We start from the raw sequence: 18,594 nt of genomic DNA, 5'->3' as shown, positions 1-18,594 counted from the left end.
AGATATTAAGGTAATTGCAAGCTTTCTTTTCTGTTTTACAGCTCTTACAGCTGAGATAAACTGTTTCTGCTCTTGACAGTTACAGGATTGGAAGTGACATGGAAGGGCATTTTATTTATCTGGATAAGAAGTTCGGTGCTAGCAGCCACAACATAAGCTTTTTGACATGTTCCACAAATCACCAGCTGTGCCTCAGAGTTGTCATCTTCTTTAGCAGTCACAAGCAATTCAGTAGCTTTATGTGTTACCACCAGTTGTCTCCATTTCTGGTTTAAGGGTATCAGTATCCCTCCCACTTGAGCTATTCTAGTAGTAAATGGAAATCTTAAGTAACAATTTTATCTTGAGCTCCTACATTTAAGTACGGCACGGCGCAAGTTTTCTGACTTCAGCAAATTGTTACTGTTTCTCAGAACCATCACCTGTTCAGATGACCAGTGAGATGCTGTGAGCTGATGCTGCTGCTGGCTGCAAAGACCTTGACCACTGAGAATGGATGCCATGCTGCACACTTTAATTTCTGCGAAATTTGACTAATCCTGACTGCTGTTTCACAAGTAAAATATTACCAAATGATACAAAACAGGGAGATTCAGATTCCTGTATGGGCTCTCAGTTTCACTTACAAATCACGGAGACGGCTAAATCATAAGCTATGAAAAGGTGTTACTTCACTGGTGTAGCAGCTAACTGGCCACAAGAAACAACATCTCAGTTTCTTTCCTATTCACACAGAACATAATTTGCAGAACTGGCATACTTGGAAGCTATTATACTAACAGTAGCAGATGACAATATAGGTCTCTACTATCTGATTTACTGTTCCTCGATACCACACTCTGAGTGAGTTGCTACCTAACCTCAGTGACCACTGCACCCCTGGAGATGTTTGGGCCCAGAGCACCAAGAAGCCATGCTGTCACCGTTTGCTCTGTGTCTGGTGTTCAGGAGACTTTAGTCTCCAGTTTGACTGTTTCTTTATACAGTATTGTTAGCAATAACATTACCAAAACCATCACATATGGCATTACTTCATGGCAGAAAGCATACAAGACCCTGCAGTTTAAGCAATGAAGAGATGCAAAAAGGTTTTGCAGATTGTCTGAAAACCCCTAAATCAAGTGCTGCTGAAAAGCAGGGAAAGGCCTCAAGATGTTGGACAGTTCATTTGTGTTTCTGGAATTCAGGTCCCTCCTACAAAATTCCCCCAAATTGATGAGATTCACTGCTTTTCTCTCTCTTCTCAGGAAGAGTACTCCGGGAAAAGAGCCCAATACCCTTCAGGTACAGCACTCAGCTTTCGTCCTGCCTGCCTGCAGCTCGCAGAACCACAGCATCCAGCCCTGAGAAGCGAGACAACTGTCATTGCATCACACAGCTTTCTGAGCTTCCCAGCGGACATACTGCCTCCAGAGGTTTTTCCCCGAAGAAATAATTAGATTACTGAAGGTAAAATGATGCGCTTTCAGATGTTAATGTCTCTTCTAATACTGCCAAAGTTTTAAAATTGTTACATAATCAGGTTGTGTAACCAACACGCTCAACTTCTTCATAAAGTGACTCCCCTCCTGCCATCTAGCAATCCTGACACCATACAAGGTTCCTGGATATGAGTTATTACACAACTTTCTTAATGTTTCCTGAATAATGTGGTAGAATTGTCATTCACCTGGTCAATGGTATTCTAAAAAACAAAATAAAACAAAACAAAAAGCAAAAAAACCCAAAACATCAGTGACTGTGCTGATCCACTAAAAGTGAGGACCCAGCCAGCAGCTGCTGCTGCTAAATGCTATTGACTTTGCACATTCAAAGTGACCTGGCAGGTACTCAATAGCTGAAAGCTGAAGACTTAAAAACTCCAACTTACGAAGGTGACACTAACATTTGACTTGCAACAACATGAAGAAAAAAAAAAAAAAAAATCAAAGGATTCCCGTTTTCAGAAGCATGACTTTGAATGGAAATCAGAAGCAGGGACAACACAATCCTCCAGGCCAGTTTTCTACTGGTTATTTTATAAAATTAAAGGCTCATATTCTTCTCTTGATACCTGAGCCTGTACCATTCTGCAAAGAAGCCTAAAGCAAGTTAAACAACAACAGAATAATCATAACTCAAGTACACACATTATTTTTATATTAAGATGCAAGTCCTGATGTTGTGAGCAATCACCTACAGTCATCCCACAAGTGAAAGGTAATTTTAGAATAAGCTGAGACTTGGAAAAGTAGGCAACATTCATAGCTTCTTTCACTGTACTCTTGCTTTTGCTCCTTGATCAGCTATTTTCTTCACAAGCTCTTTTGGTTTTGTTTGATGGATTTTACACAGAAGAAAGCAAAGCTAAGTTGCTGTCATTACCTGTTTTCTAAAACAGTCTAACAATTAATCGCCTAACAGCATTATCATAAAAGCTTGAAAGAACCCAAGCTTCTCCATTTGAAATAGTAAGCTCAGGGTACAGTCAAAGATGCTCATAGAGAAAAACAGCAAGACCAACCTTTTAAAAAACTTTATCAAAGGCGTTGTGTAATACATATATATGGACCATACAGGTTTTGTAGAACTACCACATGATAAGTGCCTTCTGCTCTTGCAGGACACTTTCAGGAAAGTGCTAGCTACTTTCTTGGAATTCCCACAGACAAGGTGGAGATACTCAGCTTCTCAGATTCACAATCATCTCACCTCCAAATAAAAAACCTGAAGCAGCTGAGGCATGCGAGTGCCATCTGTGAAAAATCACCAACTTAGGAAAGGACAAAAGTCTTAGAATCACAGAATCATTGAATGGTTAGGGTTGGAAGGGACCTTCAAAGGTCATCTAGTCCAACCCCCCTGCAAGGAGGAGGGACATCCCCCACTAGATCAGGTTGCTCAGAGCCCTGTCCAACCTGGCCTTGAACATTTCCAGAGATGGGGCATCCACCACCTCTCTGGGAAACCTGTGCCAGTGTTCTACCACCCTCAGCAGAAAATTTTTTTTCCCAATATCTAATCTGATTCTACCTCCCTCTATTTTGAAACCATTACCCCTCGCCCTGTCACAAAAGGCCCTACTGAACAGCCTCTCCCCATCTTTCCTGTAGGCCCCCTTGAGGTACTGGAAGGCCGCTATCAGGTCTCCCCGGAGCCTTCTCTTCTCTGGGCTGAACAGCCCCAACTCTCTCAGCCTGTCCTCATAGGAGAGGTGCTCCAGCCCTCTGATCATCTTTGTGGCCCTCCTCTGGACCTCCTCCAACTGGTCCATCTCCTTCTTATGTTGGTTACTCCAGAACTGGACACAGTACTCCAGGTGGAAGTATTCAATAAGTTCAATACTTAAGTATTGAAGTTAATGTTAAAAGGGTATAGAAAGGTTTCTTAAAGCCCTACAGACAAATCTGAACCTTAATCTTTATTAGGTTTCCTTTTGTATTTAAGCACAAACGTTAACTTGAAATAGACAAAATTCCTAAAGGTTTTTCCACCCATACTCCACTTAATTTCCCATGCTCGTGCACGCATGTATTAAACAGGCACAAAAGTGACTGAAACATCTGGCATGGCACAGGTACACATTTAACATATGAAGATATGCATACATTAAAACAAATGTAAGTTCATTAGGCCTCCAAATATAAACATAATATATGACATTAATGCACTTTCTCCAGTGTTGTCTTGGGCACGTATTTAGTTTTAGGAAACAAAGTCTGGCATGGGCTCTGTTTGCATCAATCTTGGGTAAAATTATAAGAACAGTAATCAGTTGGTTTGCAAGGCCAAGGGGTGGGGAATATCCCAAGTCAACTTCATCTCAATCAAAAAGATGCACAGTAATTGACAACATAAAACCAAGCATGTTATCAACCTGCTTTGAGTTGTTTGAATGGCTTGCTTGAATTTTAGAAGATAGGAATTTATCAATTTCAGGAACTTTTGGTTCTACCTAAAATAAAGAGCGATTAAATTTAATCTAAAGTTCCTTCCCAGCTTTATGTTTCAGAATAACTATTGAGATCGCTCCAATATGTTTTTTTTAAATGATCACTACATCTGTGTATCTACAATCAGAAACCTCAAATAAGTGTATGTTTTAAAATATCTGAAGCTTTACTTCCTTTAATTTTTAGAAATTAATGGGGGGAAAAAAGCCCAAAATAAAATGATTCATGCCAGTGTGGTATACACAGCCATATTTATTAGTTCACTTCCAATTACACAAAGAGAAAGCTGAAGCCATACACAAGTGCTGCTTTAAAATAAAGACAGACTACTGTTTTCTCCAACAGTTTTATTTCAAAAAGTACAGGAGTCTGTCATGGAACTACAGCATTTTAAAATTTTGGATTTTGTTTTTACAAATTCACTCACAATATTTGTATTTTAAAATACCATTCCCCCAAAAGTGTGAATATAAAACCTGATACTGAAATTCATATCAATATTCAAGTCCATGCCTTGTGCATGAGAAGTGTAATGTAACATCACAACATTTTGTGTTCCAGGAAATATTATTGCTCCAATTTCAGTTGAGCTGTGCCTCAATGCTAGAGGACCGATAACCAAAGAGTCCCATAAAGCACCTATCAAGTGTATAAAACAAAGTTTAAGTGACACAAATAGTATGTCTTCAGACTGGAACAAAGATCTAAAGTGATCCAGAATATACACTGTTAAGAAAAAAATCAAAAGCTTATCACGGAAACCAGTAATATACAATATTCAGCATTACAGAAAAACTTGCAGTTAAGAAGACTGACTTGCACTATTAAGCAGGAAGCATACATCCAACAGGAATGCAACTAGGAGAGCTGGTAAAGACGTATGCATTGTACATTTCTTTCAAAAGTCATGTTTTACCCCTCCAACAAGGCATTTCTGTGCACTACACAGTTTTGGAAGAAGTATCCATTTTTAGGTAAGGAAGTTTCACACAAATATCTTTAAATATCCATTTCAGAAAGTTTATGAAAAGGCTTGTAATGTACAGACAAGTGTTACATAACCTCTACAGTATTACAAGTCTAACACTTTAACCACACCATGCTAAAATTGAGGGTTCTCTTCTATATATAGTAGTACTCGAAAGGCAAATGTACAGTCATGACATTAACTAGAGGTTCCTGGAGTTCACTTATTTACATAATAGTACCACACCCCCAACCCCCCCATTTTTTAATAAAACGAGACACTAAAAATGCCACCTTTTACCTAGTATATCAGCTGCCATTACTTCCTAGAAGAGAGTTTTGTTAGCAGACTCATCTGTAAGATCGGACACCTCACACGTTTACCCAGCTCATCTCCTACGCAGCTACAAATTATCACCGAACTATAATAGCTGCTTTTGAGAATCATAATCCAGTGTAAGTGACCAATCTATTAACTAAAGAAATAATTTGTAATAGCAGTATTATGTTTTCATAGTAGTGTTGTATCCATTCAAAAATGCATGGTAATAGCAACTTGAGGCAAAGTTTACCCCAAGTCAGAGGTTCTTTATTTCAGATAAGGACTATGTCAGATTCTATTTCTTTTCTTTTCCATGCAATTACATAAATAGACAGACACTGTCAAGGCTGCTAAGCCTAACAGCTAGGCTCTGAGGGCACATCACACTGTCCTTCTATTCTGCCCATTTCTTATTTTGTATAAGCTGACAGAGCATTAAGTATGTGTAAACTCTGCTCTGTATGCTTTAGTGAGATAAGTTTCTGTTCTTGAGTGTCCTAGGGCTTACCTGACTGAAAGTACAGGGTCTTATGCCAAACCAAAAAAAAAAAAACAAAAAAACCAACCCCAAACAAACAACAACAACAAAAAAACCCCACCACCAAAACCAAACAAACAAAACACAAACCCCAAATCTAATCTGTCCACAGATGGCCAAGAACCAAATTCAGTAGGTTTGCTGCCTGGTTGCTTAGGTTTATAGCTATCTCTCAGTCTGTGATTCAGTTTAGCTTTGTATTCAACTTGTATTTATAATAACTATACCCTTTTAATTAAGGAAGGCCTTAGTTTCAAGGTAAACAATCAGTGTATCATAAAAATCTCAAAAGTCTCTTCTATCACAATAATTGGATGCAAGAAGATGTCTCCTCATCTATTGTTCTTCATAAGCATATGTTTGGCACAGTTACTAAACCTATTATTTACCACATAAGTAAAAGTCAATTGTCCATCTCATTGGTACAACTGAACAGTCTTCAGGAATATAAACACTTAGATCATAATTAGCAACTGAAGGAGTTACTGACATTTTGAAATACAGAACAATACAGAGAGAGACACTGAAGTCACATCCAAAAACAGGCGCGAAGAGGTATAAATAGTACATAAGAATCAAGAAATCAGATCACAGTGTCATGTTTTAAGAACTGTACCATCAGCTAAGCACCTGTTCAAACAGTAAGTTTAGGCACCAGAAATTTCATTAAAACTGAAGTTACAATCAGGTAAAGTTTATTGAAAAGGCACACATGAAAGATAAAAAAAATCTGATCTCTAACAGTTCAGTTTACAATCTAAAAAAGTCCCAAATGTGTAAAACTAAGTCTAGAATACTTAATAGCCATTCAAGTTTCTAAATTCAGTATGAAGTGTATGTTCTTTACATTAATAGTGTCAGCCAAAAACTGTGCACCTAACTATAAATAGGACAAACATTTAGTAGTAGGCCAAAGAATTTATCACAGATCTATAAGCAGCTACAAAAAAGCAGACACTAAACCTAGAAGTTTGGGGAAACGTCTTCTCTCACACCGTTGCTACATACAAATAATCCTAACATCTTTCAAAGGAATATTCAGATATTTCCTTCATCAATATCAGTGCCACATACTATATGCCTTTAGAGTTTTCCAAAATACCTTGCAGTTTAACATCTATAGCTGGAATAAGCTGAAGGGACTTCCCCTCCCACTACCCCCCTGCACAGGATGAGGAAAGAAAGTAGAAAATAAGAAGGAAGGAAAAAAGAACCCACAACGATTCAAACTGGACTAAGCTTTAAATTCAGTTTCCACAGTTATATAGTATCAGTCATGAGAAGCTATCAAAAGTCCTTAAGTATGTGCGGATGTAAAATAAAGAATTGTTCTGTTCCTCCTATAATGCTTTACGTTTGCAAAACTGTGAAGAAGGGGTTTTAATCTTGAAATATGAGATTCCTATCCACAGTTCTGGGTAACTATTTCCTTTCAGATCCTGGCTGCATGAAACTCTTGCTTTTAGAAGTCTAAATGTCTGTTCACAATATTTAGGGCTACCAAAGAGGCAAGGGGAAACGAGCTTTAAACTCCTTGCAAATTCATACAGAAAGGTATTAGCATCTTAAGTAAGGGCTAACTACTGCTTACATGTGTACATGGGAAGAGATGTTTCCACAGTGATGTCAGAGCAAGAGGACAGATATCAAATACCAGTTACTTAACAGCTTTCATTAAAACTCCATGGAGCTTCTAGGTAACCAGCTTGGAAAAAAGTAAGAGCACTGCCTTAGAATCTAAACAGGCTTTGGAAAATGCAAGGTACAATTAACTTAAGACCTGTATAGAGATACCTGTTCATTCTTACTGTGACAATAAGAGTTGCTCTATAGATTTTAAAGCCTAGATACCACTACCAACAACCTGACAGGACATCTTGGATCAGATAACATAAGTATTAAGTTATCTGACATGACCAGTAGTTATTGCAGAAAAATTCATGTTTGAAAGAGCTTGCCAGGTCTCCTGTCACATTTCAACTCATGGAAACTTTAAATTCAGAATAGATCCATTAATTAAATTGAGCCAATCAAGTAACTGGTAGCCCCTAAAATAAGAGCTCAAAACGTGCTCCAAACAAATATTACCAGGTTAAAGAACTGCACAAATACTCAGAGTGTGAACAGAATTCCAAGTTATCCTCAGTATTTCAGCCCCCTGCAACTACATCAGACAGTGGCCAAGTTAAAATATTTCTGTTACTCCAAAATTGAGGAGAAGGTTTCAGGAACTCTGAAGAAACTTCATGGTCTATGTATGAAATGCTTTTGTTATTTCTCACTTGTGTCTTGCTGTTACATATTCAGAACTTCACATTAGTTGACAGTGTCTCTTCAGCAACCTAGCAAAGGTCCAAATACCTTCAGTGTCCGATATTTATTTAGGAACTTCAATGCTTTTAGCAAGAAGTTCAACTGTCATATACTAATAAGTTTACAATTAAAAGTGGGAACTGGTGGCTTTTCAAACTAACTTTTCATGTTCTTCAAGGAAAACTGCATGCCATTGTTTAAATGAGGGATGGAACACTGTAGTTTTCTCTAATACTTACAATGAACACTTAAAAAACAGCATTTAAATTAATAATATTTTATACTATGGACCCATCTTTGCTTTGTGCTGGAATCATCACAGGAACAGCTCCCATTCTACTTAAATTAGGTGCAGCTACCTTTGAAGTTGCAAAGGCTGGGTTTTGACCAGGGGTACGTTCACAGTCTTCGCTTGGGACTTGGCTATATGGAGTTTTAGTATATCCTTCCATATTTGAGGGAGACATTGAACCCAGAGAAGAACGATTGCTGCCTATGTAGCTGCGGGCTGTTGAACTGCGACTTTTTGGAGGTGGAACATCTTCTCTGAAATAAACAAAACAATTGCAGAACAAGAGTTCAGTTACTACTACTATCTGGGAGCTTACAAAACAAGTTTTCAGTTTGTTTCTTTTTATTCTGACACAGTAGCCAAAACAGGCTCACATATTACTTTGTTTTAAAAAAATTCAATATTCATTGCCTTTAAAATCTTTACGAAAATTAAACATGACTATCTACATCATATTCAAAACACAAAAGTCCTCTGACAAGCTGTTAGTATGTTAATAAGCTTTCCAGATTAAGGCAGAAATCTCAAATGTTAAGTCTCTTACTTGCAGAAATACACATTGAAAAGTTAATCTTCAAATAATACTGCTCAGAAACTAGAAATATGTCATTACCTGATATCATGATGTACTTCTTTCTCATATTTCTTCTCTTTCTGTTTCTTACAGTAACAGAAGATGAGAACAGCCAGTACAGAGAGACCCAGCACAGTTCCTATAATAGCTCCAGCAATTATACCAGCTGTATTTATAGCTAGAATACATAAATAACAACACTGTTTGTTAAGTGTCACATCTACAGGATCAACTTATTTTCTCTTAACTCAACGTTAAAAACAGTATGTTTCCACATGATCCAGGTTAATAGCAGATCAGTGAATCACAGAGGGTATACTTCAATCACATGCATTTAAAATAATAATAAGAGTTAGAGCTTTCGGCATAAAAGCAACATTTTGGGAAATAAAGACTTTAAGTGGCAACCATCAGTTACACAACAAGGTTGGTTTTTTTTAACCTTTTAGGAATTTAGAGAAACAAGATTATTCAGTTTTAATACATAAAACACTATGTAACCATTACATGGTAAACACTTACGAGGGGTGACATTCAGCTCAATAGAACATTCATCTGTGCCAATTCTGTTTGAGGCAACACAATTGTATGTACCAGAATAGTCTTGAGAGGCATTTTTCAAGAGAAGTTCCCCTGTATTTTTATCTAAAAACAACAAAAGGTAGAGGCTTACCATTTTGCAAAGTTTAATTCCATATTCAATACTACACAATTATTAATCCAGCATATAGATTAAATCTTAACTAAAAAATGCTGTATTAAAAATATCCAAATAAAAACAAAACTCTATCATGCTGCAAAATACTATTATTTGTAAAAGTCTTACCTTGTTAGAAATTTATTTCACAGCATCTAACTTTAATAGTAAAGCCTACAGACTAACTGGTCTGTCAGCGGATAGGAGCAGGTGCATAAAATGGCCAATTCTCTCATCCCAACACAGAATTCTAAAATACAAAAGATTAATTGCATTCCAGAAGTACCTCTTTCTCTTCTTTCTGTCTAAACCAATTCTATACCACCTGCTCAGAGGCTTGCAGAACCCACGCTCAACATGAGGTGGATCTAGCCTGAACACTGCACTCCAACAGGTGACCAATTAAGCCCAGTTATGCTGACAGCATAGCAGACACAAATCTGTGAAAACAAAGAGTATTTCCCCAGGGCTTTCAAAGCCATTGACAGCTACCTTTGTGAGATTCTGCTCCTGAGAGGCATAAATCACAGGAGGACAGGACATTCTTATGAGGAACAACCACACTTCTTATTCTCTTTCCCCTAGATATCCAACTCGGCTACTCTTAGACACACGATACCACTTTGTCCTGTACATCCTACACAGCTCTGAGTTAAAAATATTTCTATTTGTAAGCAGAGTCTTAAACTGCTTCATCTGCATGGAAATTCCACCTTCTAAAGATTTAAGGTTTTCATAACTACAAAGCAGATCCAAAAGAACTGGTACTGAGTAGTGCTCTTCCAAAAAGTATTACAGATTAACTTTCCCAAAGCCAAAACTCACAAATTAACCTTCTACAATGAAGTTCTCACACTATAACTCTTTCCTGTGTGTCAGCTCTTGTAAGAAGAAGGTAAGCCTGTCTGTTACTCTGTCACTCTTGACAACTTTTCTTCTAAAGACACGTACCCCTTTTTTTCAAGTTCTGTCACATAATCAGGAAGTGAAGACCTCAGTTCAATCTCTAATAAAATTCCAGCTTTTATTTCCACTTCCCTGAAAGCAGCTCTAACCACTAGCCTAGACTCTGTTCTGACTCTTCCCTACTGTCCAAATGCACAAATGCAGACAACATCAGCAAACAAGAGAACTCACGACACTCAGGCACGAGTGAGCATGATTCTGCAGCCTAATTACAAGAATCTCAGCTTACAGCTTGCAACATTTCCCAGTATGACTAAAAAAAATTAACATCAACTTATTTCAAGGTCAGTTTTATTACCCAGTGAGAGGGCAGAAGTGACACCTATCTTGACTACGCTATACTAATATTAAGCATGAGACGCTTATAAGTCAAGATAAACAAAAAATACAAATGCAATCTTTCTTAAATGTTCCACAGCAATAAACAAAGTTTGACAGTACTCAGCACAGAAGTGGCAGGAAGTTCGTGTGTGCCAGATACTCTTCGCCAGTCATAAGACAAAAGTGGGGATCCTTCTTGTGATGCACATCTCAAGGTGACATCTTTTCCAATCTCCTGCGATCCTTCAACGGAACATTTAGTTCTTGCTGGCTTTACTAATAAACAAAGTATTATTGAATTAGTAATTGTCACAATAAAAATGCTTACTAGTTGTGTTCCAGTAGGTCAGTTCATTTTGCTAAAGATAAATATAAGCCACATGCAGAATTTTTTTAAAGGCTCATCATTCTCAATATTATTCCCTTCATCCCCCAGAACAGAATGATGTCCACCCCCTGTAAAGTCTCAATAACGGAAGCATCATCATAGATTCAGTATGATTTTGCTCGACAGAAGTTTGCATTTTATATATCAAATACAGGATGGAATAAACACATAAAGTGTCACTGAAAATTCACAAAAAATACTATCTTACCAAATACCATCAACTGTAGTTTTTGGCTTTGAACTCCAGGAAGTTTCTTCACTTTGCACTGGTATGTGCCAGTGTCTGCTGACTTTAAATTCAGGATATCCAACGAACCATCACCGGATTTGGGATCAGGATTAGCAAACTGCATCCGCCCAGTCGTAGCAGCATAATAATTATTATAAATCCTGTCTGCAGAATACATAATTATCTATATAAAAAAAGAAATATTATTCAGAAATCCACTTGGCATTTAAACATTCAAAACCATTTGGTATCTTCAAGAGCTTGACAGTTTCTTTCTACTTTTTTAAATAATCTGAGAAGCATGACACAGCCAAATATCTCAATCTTCAAAATACCACACTCAGTACTTTAACGAACACTCCAACCAAACACCTGCTCAAGTAGCAGCATGCCAGCACTGACTTCTAGTTGAAAGAAAACTGTCTGAAATTGCTCTAATCTTCATTCTGTCAAACCTCTGTACTAAAAGGAGTTATCTTTTTGATAAGGCTTCCAAAGAAAGGAAAGAGTTAATAAACAGTGAAAAGAGTTAATATATTTCAAATCAAATTCCCATAAATCAGTTTTCAATCAAGAAAATAATCCAGATACAAAACCATAGTTTATTTTCTGTAACTGAAGCACTTTTAATTTTGGAGTTCTACTTTAGAAGACAAATTTATAGTGAGAATTTTCTTCACATTTCAGACTTTATCTGCTATTCCAAAACTTCCACTATATTTCATATGACTGGTACTTCAAAGTAATAGAAGATCACAAGCATCCAAACCTGAACAGGTAGAAGCTTAAAAAGTCAGTAACAAAGTTCAGACGTTGACCTACTCAAACAATTGAATTAACACTGTCCAAAAAAGTCTCTACTTACTATTTGTTCCTTCTTTTGATTATCTGCTGGTATCAATACCCACTCAATATCTAGTGGGCCTTCGTCTTCTTCTGAGAGTACAAAAGTACATGGCAACGTAACTTTCTCTCCTTGTGCTTTCTCAAACATTAGTTGGCCACCTGAAGTTATGCTTAGGCTTCTTGTTAGACCTATAAAAATATAGTTTTGTTACAAAAACACTTCACATGTAGTTTTTACTGTAAGGGTTCTATTACATACTGGTATATATACAAATCCATCATGTGCTTTTCCTGTATAGAAATCACGTTGTTAGTCAGACTTGTCACCACTTAAAAGATCCTGTGCAGCACATCACTTAACACAACACAAAGTTGTGTACTGTTCATTTGGAATCATATCCAACAGGCAGTTACATCTTTCAAACCATACAAGTTTTTTTTTTGTACAATTCAAGTCCCATATGAAGCTATACAAATCAAAATTTTCAGCAACAGGTTTTTCAAATTACTAGAAAATCACCCCACCACTACTCCCTGATTGGTAAAATGAGAGCATGGAACAGTGATGAGGCCTGTCGGGATGGCCAGAATTATTGTGAAGTCCTGGGTCAGATTAAATTACTCTGCCTTGAGGTATAAGGCCTCTTCCATCTACAGCGAGTGAACAAATGAATCCTTTCCAAAAATCTCAATGAGTTTTCAGATTTGTTCACCCTTTCCGCTTGTCTTACTCCTCAAGAAGTGACTGTGTAATTCTTATCTGAATGCCTCTAAGCAAAACATGTTTCCAAACAACAAATTTTCCTCAATTCAACCCTGTAAAAGAATCAACATAGCTACCCAAACAGACCTACTCAAAAGGCCTGAAGCAAGACTCTCCCTATTCTACCACAAATGCAGGTTTCTCTCATCAAGCAGACAGACCCGTACATCCCAATCAGGAACTGGAAAGCTCCCTTTGCTCATTATGGAAACAGGCTTGGCATTTGTACATCCACTGTTCTGTTCACCTTGCTGGGTACCAAGCTCAGATTTTCACAGTCATTTTATCTGTGTAGCTTGCTGCCCATCATAGCTGGACAGTCATACGTGTTACTGCAGCCACAACAGATGCAAGGCCACAAGAGCGGCCAGTGAGAAGAAGATAAATCAGTTTGGTGCATCTGTAGAATCACAGCTTCAGATAAACCAAAATTAATAATTATTACAAACAGTGCATTTATGCTCTAACTTGCACTTCTGTGCTAGCTCAAGCTATTATCTAACTTGCACTTCTGCATACAGGAGAGAAGCTGTAGTGCATTTCTGCAGTAAATCAGACTGCAACAGCTATCTTTCTACCTCACTAAAATTCTGCTCTGCATCAAGTCTGGATTCTTTTCCTGATGTCAAAACAAAGGGGCCTTTAACAGATACTTAAAGAAAAAAAAAAGGTCATGCAGAAAGAGAAAGCACCTGACATACTAAATTCCATACTAAAAGCCTCCAAGAAAAGACTTTTACAATTGTTAAAAACAAACACAGTTACAAATTTAGTATGATTATTTCATTTATTACTTTGCATGGCAAAACCTTCACTCCAGGAAAAAAAAAAAAAAAAAACAAACAAGAAACATCAATCCGAGGTACAACAGAGATTTAGGTGCAATGTTTCTTACCAATCCACATACCTCTTCCCAAAGATAATTTTAACAAGTTTGTATTACCTCTGTTTTGTCCATGGCAGACATATCCGAGCAACTAATTCTCTGCTACTATTTTGAATTAATACTGTTTCCTAAATGATACTGATCTCTATCAATATTGGTTGACTTGCCACAGATGCTACCTCTAAAGCATCCTTTCAGATAACCAAATGTAAAACTAGCCATTCTAAATCTCTAAGAAAAAAAGTCATTTGACAAGTTAAATATATTACAGTATATAATCCTTAAGTTCGGTCAGCTTTGCATAAACAAGGACAATATTACCACTAGCCATCATCTCTAGAAATGGGTAGATTCAGAGTACATTCATGTTTCCACAAAGCACTGCAGCAAAGAATGCAAATTCCAGATCTGTTTTTCAGGGACTTCCATACTCTTCTGTTCCCCTCTCCCACACTGCCTCATTAGGGAACAGTAATACAATATTCTGAAGTCAATCTCCAGACCGCATTTCTGCATTTTCACTTTATTATATTAAAGCACTGATATTGGATGTCAAGTACAGTTTAGTGACTCATGATGAAATACAAGACAATGTTATTTCCTTAAAAGCCTCAAATCTCTAACCCAGGAAATTAAAAGCTTTCATTCCGAAGTAAGAATTAATCACTGAAGCAGTACTTCTGCTCTGTGACAGCATCTCCAATACCAGTTACTTTGTCATTTGAAGTTCCACAACAGATGGCCACAGAACATACATTTGCTTTCCTCTCCTCACGAGGGAATTTGCTGAGGATTTCAGAAGGTGTTCGGTAATTCAGGTAAGAGGAACACAATGACATCCGCCTCTTCAAAGTGGGTAACAGAATTCATTCTTTGAAGATGCTACAACACATCTGTACTATTGAAAAGTATAAAACCTCTGATTTTCAGTTGAAACCACAACATGGTCAGAACAAACCGGACACACAAGTATTCATATGTGGATTTTATTTTTTTTTTACTAATTTTCTGAACAAATAGGACTTGTACAATCAATGTTTTATTTCTCTCCCTCTTCTGCCATTAATTGTCCATCTCTGACAATTTCAATAAAATACAAAAGCAGAAGTAACAGTCCAGCGCAACCAGAAGTCCTTGAAGTTATTAATTAGTTCTGACAAAGCTAAGAAGCATTAGATTCTTCAATTATCTTTTGCCTCTTCATTGCCAGACAACTCCATGCGAGTATAATTTCAAAGTGGACATTATATAACCTGTTTCTCCTTCAGATAGCAGAAGACTGAGAAAAGGAACAAGTACACTGGGAATGAGGCAGAAAAATTGCGCTAACAGTTGGAAATACTACATTTCAAAGACATGCTTCTAGGAAACTAGGCTCCAACAGTCCTGCCTATCACACAGCAGCCTGCTTGAAGTGCTTTAAAAGCCACAAATAGTAAAAACTTCACTCTCAGCTTCTCCGACAGCACTCATTTCTCTGATCCAAAGGATATAAAACAATATAGTGATCACAAGCCAAATAAAAGCAGAACCCAACAGCGACTTGTCAGAAATTCATCCCACATAGAAAACTGTTACAAAAATTCAGACTCTGGAAGTGTGAGTAGTATGTTCAGACACACTGACTGCATGTGAACATGTCCATAGATGATGAAGGACATGAACATCAGGACAACTCTCAGCAATCATTCCTGCATGTGAAGCTTGCAGCACACGTTAGCTGATATGAGAGGTACCCAAATGTAGTCTGAGCCTTGAAAATACCTAATTTTTCATAAATCTTAATTCCTTTCTTACTGCACATCTCTCAGTGCTTTGTTTTTATTAAGACTCTTTCTGACCTTAAGAACACAACCATATAAAGCTATTTTCTAGTTCCTCTTTTTTTTTTTTTTTTTTTTGGGGGGGGTCAATATTAGAACAACAGGCAGAAGCAGCAAGCATCTCAATTAAGGCAGGTGTCAGAGCTAGTTGGGTTTGAACTAAGCATTGGCAATACGACAGAGTGATAGGTAATATTAGGGGGAGGTTCCTTTCTGCAGAGGAGACACACATCTGCTGCCAGATATGCTGGTGAAGAAGGTTTGGCCAGATTCAGCATGTGAGAGACTGATAAGGGTCCTCTGACCCTTGGACTGTTAACTGTTAAACTACTACCTCTTATTATTACCATCACTATTGCCTTTTTCTTTTTTTTTTTTTTTCCCTAACTATTAGTATTACCTACTCACACAGGCGCCCGTGCTATTAACAAAGGAGACCTGAAGCAAATTAAAAGTGACTAGAAAACTCCAGAGGCAAAGAAGGACACGGACCCCAGGTGACATTTGTTCTCTTTGCTCTTTCATGTGAAGGGGAAGTTAACAACTCACTGCAGGACTGGCACTGCAGTCAGTGTTTTCATTTTTATGGCCACAAGTATCCCTGAGAAATGAGAGCTGCTAAGGTAGAGACGGGATCCACTTGACAAAGTGAGTTAGGAATGTCCTCACCAAATCTTGTGACAAGCACTTTCAATAAGAGGTCTATCAGGGAACGGCGATAGGCATTTGCAGTTAAGGGAGGGAACAGAGATTCAGGCATGTTAAGTACACGAGTCAGGTTGGTGGGAGGAAGACCTTGGCAAGGATAAAACACGTTGAAAGGAGAACCACCTTGAGTACCTGTACATAGAACTATGACACTGGAGTAACTGAGATATGTGGGATAGCTCACAGGACTGGAGCTTTGTCAGGGAAGTATACAAGCTTTTTAAGAAAGCCAGGAAGGAAAGAACAGCAGGTGAACTGCCCTCTGCCTGAAGAAGCAGCTGGAACACAAAAAGCTGTTCTACAGAACAGACAACAGGCTGGTGAAGAGCTTGTGGGTCAGGATGAAAGGGGAGGTCCGTATGGGCAACATCACAGTCAAAGCTTGTTACAAATGACCTGATCAGGGTAAGAAAGCAGATAAAGTCTATTTCAGCAATTCTAGAAAGTCTCTAAAGTCAGAGACTGGTTATTGTGGGACACTTTAATCTCCCTGACATCTACTGGAAGGGCAACACAGCAGGACACAAACAATCTAAGAGACTTCTGGAAGATTTCAGGGAAAAACAGATGCTAGATGGGTCAACTCATTTGATACTTTCTTGGAATTGCTTTCAAGAAAAAAAGGAAGACCTTGCTGGGCTGGGATCAATGGCAACCTTGACTGCAGTGACCAAGAAGTAGTGAAGCTTAAAATCCTGAGAGGAATAAGGAAGGCACATTCAGTACAGACCTTTTACTTCAGAAGAGCAGGCTGACTTACTCAGTAAGTACAATTCTGTGGAACTCAGTTCTGAAAGGCTGAAAAGCTCAAGAAAGCTGGTGGGTATTTAAGGACAACTGCCTCTAACCACATCCCAACTCCTGGGAAAATAAGCAGATAAACTGGCAGCTCATCCTAAGGAGGAGGAAGCAAGAACAGCCTACCAAGGGAGGAACCCAGAAATATCACCCAGGCATGCAGCATCCCTGCTAGGGAAGTTAAAACCCAACCAAAGCTGAAAGAAGCAAGGGACTTCGGTGTAACATGAAAAGCTTCTACTAGTACCTGAGCAGTAAAGAATCAAAAAGGAAAGCAGGATAGGTGATTAGTGACAGCTGACACAGACAAGACCAAAGTACTCAGTGTTAACTCTGCTTGGAGCAGAAGGTTGGATGACTGAGGTCACATCCACCATAAACAATTCTGTAACTTCATCTATATAAAGCTGATGCACACAGTGACAAGATGACATTTTCTCCAAGCTTTCCCAAGCCTCCCCTTCAGTTTCCACTCAAATCAGGAATTTCTTTTCACTCCCCTAGCATGCTCCTCAAAACATGAGTGGATCAACGGTGGCATCTAACTGCTAGCATGTGACAGGCAGACATTTCATCAAGCTGAGAGAAAATCTGTATGAGTTTTGTTTAGCAGGGTTTCATGGACCTTTTTCAGACTTCTTTTAACACACCAGAAAGACAAAGATTCTTCAAGTCAGTTATCCTGCCTATTCAAAGATGCTTTGCATTAAAAGATCTAATTTTTAATTGCAATAAACAAATCACTGCAAAGCTTAGGCTCGGAAGTATGCAACAGATTCTCAAAAAACAACAGAAAACTATCGACATAGAAGTGCAGTTCGTCCAAATGCACATATATCCTTCTCCAAAGATTCTGCAAGGACAACACGGGCTATATTCAGCTGGGGCAAACAGAAGAACGAACCTCGGTGACTGGGTGAGAAGAGACAAGTACCATTCCTCAATGCAGAATAAGAATTATCCCTTATAAAAGTCTGTATCAGAATAAGGCAAGACATCAATACACATTTTGGATTCTCAGCATTCAGATTTAAGTTTCTTAATGTGGAATAAAATACTATTTCTCTGGGAAACTGACCCTAAAGAGCATTGCAAACTATATCTGCATGACTGACCAAGTTTTTAGCATGATTTCCGAAGGGGTGCAAACCAGTATACGATCTTTAGAGAAATCATATTTCCTTCTGAACGTCTGGATGTACCTTCAAATACCACTCAAGTGGAACACAGCT

General features: G+C 38.0%; 1 protein-coding gene across 2 annotated transcripts in view; it reads right to left on the bottom strand.

Annotated features, from left to right (window-relative positions):
* The window catches only part of CXADR (CXADR cell adhesion molecule), a 36,709-nt gene that overhangs the window by 5,627 nt on the left and 12,488 nt on the right, over positions 1–18,594 (bottom strand). Inside the window, exons 2-7 of one of the 2 annotated variants that reach the window (XM_086764060.1) lie at positions 12,404–12,573; positions 11,518–11,722; positions 11,042–11,197; positions 9,460–9,582; positions 8,977–9,115; positions 8,431–8,617 (exon numbers count right to left, since the gene is read on the bottom strand). In XM_086764060.1, coding sequence (XP_086620186.1) covers positions 8,431–8,617; positions 8,977–9,115; positions 9,460–9,582; positions 11,042–11,197; positions 11,518–11,722; positions 12,404–12,573 — 980 coding nt within the window. Of the gene's footprint in view, positions 1–4,164; positions 8,618–8,976; positions 9,116–9,459; positions 9,583–11,041; positions 11,198–11,517; positions 11,723–12,403; positions 12,574–18,594 lie in introns of those variants that run through there. The other variant, XM_086764052.1, reaches the window with a different exon arrangement.

The sequence above is a fragment of the Chlamydotis macqueenii genome, chromosome 1 (assembly GCF_036417535.1).
Source record: "Chlamydotis macqueenii isolate bChlMac1 chromosome 1, bChlMac1.mat, whole genome shotgun sequence".
Taxonomy (NCBI): Eukaryota; Metazoa; Chordata; class Aves; order Otidiformes; family Otididae; genus Chlamydotis; species Chlamydotis macqueenii.
This window is presented reverse-complemented; position numbering and strand designations above follow the sequence as displayed.